Below are 2,529 nucleotides of genomic sequence, written 5' to 3' on the forward strand. Positions count from 1 at the left end.
TACAGTTATGTGCGTAACCAATAAACACACAATCAACAGTCCTTGGCCCTATCTTTTTCTTTTTAGGTGGAGGTACAACTACCTTTACGAGACACCCCCACATTCGAAGGTAACTGTAGGTAGGTTTCCTACCTTTCTACGTCTCGTAAGGAGTCTTATTGACTTTCTTGCAAGGTACCTTGTTAAGTATATAATTTGCGGAGAGGATAGCATCCCCCCATAAGTTCCGTGGCAACCCAGAACTTATCAACATAGCATTCATCATATCTTTCAAGGTACGATTTTTCCGTTCAGCAATTCCGCTTTGCTAAGGGGAATAAGGTGCAGTGGTTTGGTAGATAATTCCGTGTTGTGCACAGAATTCTCCAAGTGGTGATTCATACTCATCACCTCGGTCACTTCTCACCACCTTAATCTTTTTGCTAAGTTGATTCTCAACTTCATTCTAAGAAAGAATGAATTTGTCCAACGCTTCATCCTAGCTATTAAGCAAGTATACATAGCCATATCTGGTGCTATCATCGATGGAAGTAATAAAATACTTTCCACCAATTTGCGTTTGGACATACTTTAGATCACACACATCAGTGTGAACTAAATCCAATGGGCTCAGTGCTTCTTTCAACCGTTTGAAAAGAAGACCTAATCAATTTGGCTTCAACACAAGTCTCACACTTGTGTTTTTTATCAATTTGGAAAGCTGGAATGCGGTCTAAGTTAATTAACCTTCGCAAAGCATCATAATTAACATGACCTAGTCTACCATGCCACAAATTGGAAGACTCAAGCAAGTAAGCAACTGGGGATTTCATTTTATTAATATGTGGAATTACAGTCATTCCATTGAGCTTAAAAGACCACCGATCATATAGCCCTTTCCCACATATACCCCAGCCTTGGTGACAGTCACCCTATCCGCTTCAAACACCATGCGGAAGCCATGCTTGCTTAGTAGAGAACCAGACACCAGGATCTTACGAATGTCCGGCACAAACAGAACATTATTGAGAGTCAGCTCCTTGCCAGATGTCATCTTCAAGATTACCTTGCCTTGACCCTCAACCTCAGAGGTTGCAAAGTTCCCCATGAACAGCTTCTCACCGTTTGTAACCGGCTCGAAGGAGGTGAACAGCTTCTTCTCACAGCAAATGTGGCGGGTAGCTCCAGTATCAACCCACCACTCTTGAGGGTTTGACCCCACCATGTTCACCTTAGAGACCACCGCTGACAGGTTGACATCAGAGCCATCCTCCAGTTCTGCCAAATGCGCTCACGCCCTTGAGTTCGGAGGCTTGGTGCACTTTGAAGCACGGTGCCCAACCTTGTCACAATTGAAGCACTTCCCTTAAAACTGAAACATTTTCTTAGCAACGCTTCCTTTAGGTCCCAGCTTGACCTTTTTGCCTTTCTACATGTCAGATCGCTTTCCATGCTGATGCTTTTTCATTCTCGAAGACTGACCATGTTCCACAACATTAGCCTTAGCGGCGTAGGTGCTCCCTACCCTCCTTTTAGCCATCTTATTGTCCTCCTCAATGCGGAGCCTAACAATAAGATCCTCCATCGTCATAGCCTTTCGCTTGTGCTTCAAGTACAACTTGAAGTTTTTCCAACCAGGGGGCAGCTTTTCTATCATGCATGCCACTTGGAAAGGCTCACACAACAACATTCCAACCAGGGGGTAGATTTTCTTTGATCCGACATCCTTGGTTTTGTACTTTTTGTCTAGGGACTCCCACAGTTCCCTAGCCGACTTCTTCACGCAGTACATGCTGTAAATTAAAGTGCATCGTGCAAGCAATTCAGAACATAGTTCTTGCACAAATAGTCGTTCTCTTTCCAAGTGATTTCGTCCCTCAGGACTTGCATGTCTTGCTCATCTTCAGCAACGACAAGTGCATCCTCACTCAAAAATCTCGCAATGCTCAGAGTCGAGAGGTAAAATAGCATTTTCTGCTGCCACCTCTTGAAATCCACACCAGTGAATTTCTCGGGTTTCTCCCTGTGGTTCACAGGAACCGCATGCACCGCCGTTGGGATTGGAGGATTCTGAGCCAAAGTCACGGGAGGTTGCCCATTGTTGCCATTGGGGGTCCCGTTGCCACTTCCATTTCCAGTTTCGGTCGACATCTTTTCTGAAATTAAGATAAAAAACACAAATAAGTGATAAAGATCTTATTAATCAACCAGAAACCGAAAATTGCTGTGACTAATCGACTAATTAATATAGAAATCAGGATAGTTCCACAAAATCAATAGATATCATTAGCTTCAGAATCTCGGTTTATAGCCCCGTACTGTGAGATACAAGTTAGTCCAGAAACATATACGTAGTAACAGAAATATCAATTAAGTCTGTTGGTCAAAACAATGAATGTGCACTGATGTATAAACAATAACGGAAAACCTTTTCCTGATACAGAGATAGGCATAACTTTGAAAGTCAAAAGTTTTATATCCATGTGCGTTCAATGCACTAAATAAATAGTAATAGTATTTGCCTTTACTCCTGGAAAAATCCAGTTTTGC

General features: G+C 42.7%; 1 protein-coding gene across 1 annotated transcript; it reads right to left on the reverse strand.

The window, feature by feature from the left end:
- Positions 1–835: 835 nt before the first annotated feature.
- On the reverse strand, positions 836–1,771 carry LOC131328599 (uncharacterized). Its single transcript, XM_058361526.1, has 2 exons — positions 1,462–1,771; positions 836–1,257 (listed from the first exon to the last, which is right to left on the reverse strand). Exons 1-2 carry the CDS (start codon positions 1,769–1,771, stop codon positions 836–838), a joined length of 732 nt encoding a protein of 243 aa, XP_058217509.1.
- Between the last annotated feature and the right edge of the window lie 758 nt (positions 1,772–2,529).

Source organism: Rhododendron vialii, chromosome 1a, assembly GCF_030253575.1.
Source record: "Rhododendron vialii isolate Sample 1 chromosome 1a, ASM3025357v1".
Classification (NCBI taxonomy): domain Eukaryota; kingdom Viridiplantae; phylum Streptophyta; class Magnoliopsida; order Ericales; family Ericaceae; genus Rhododendron; species Rhododendron vialii.

Excerpts from the sequence above, each read along its gene's own strand:
- LOC131328599 (XM_058361526.1), bottom strand. The coding sequence starts at position 1,771 with ATGTACTGCGTGAAGAAGTCGGCTAGGGAACTGTGGGAGTCCCTAGAC. Across the intron at positions 1,258-1,461 it reads GGCTAATGTTGTGGAACATG|AACTGGAGGATGGCTCTGAT; the intron begins GTCAGTCTTCGA and ends CGCATTTGGCAG.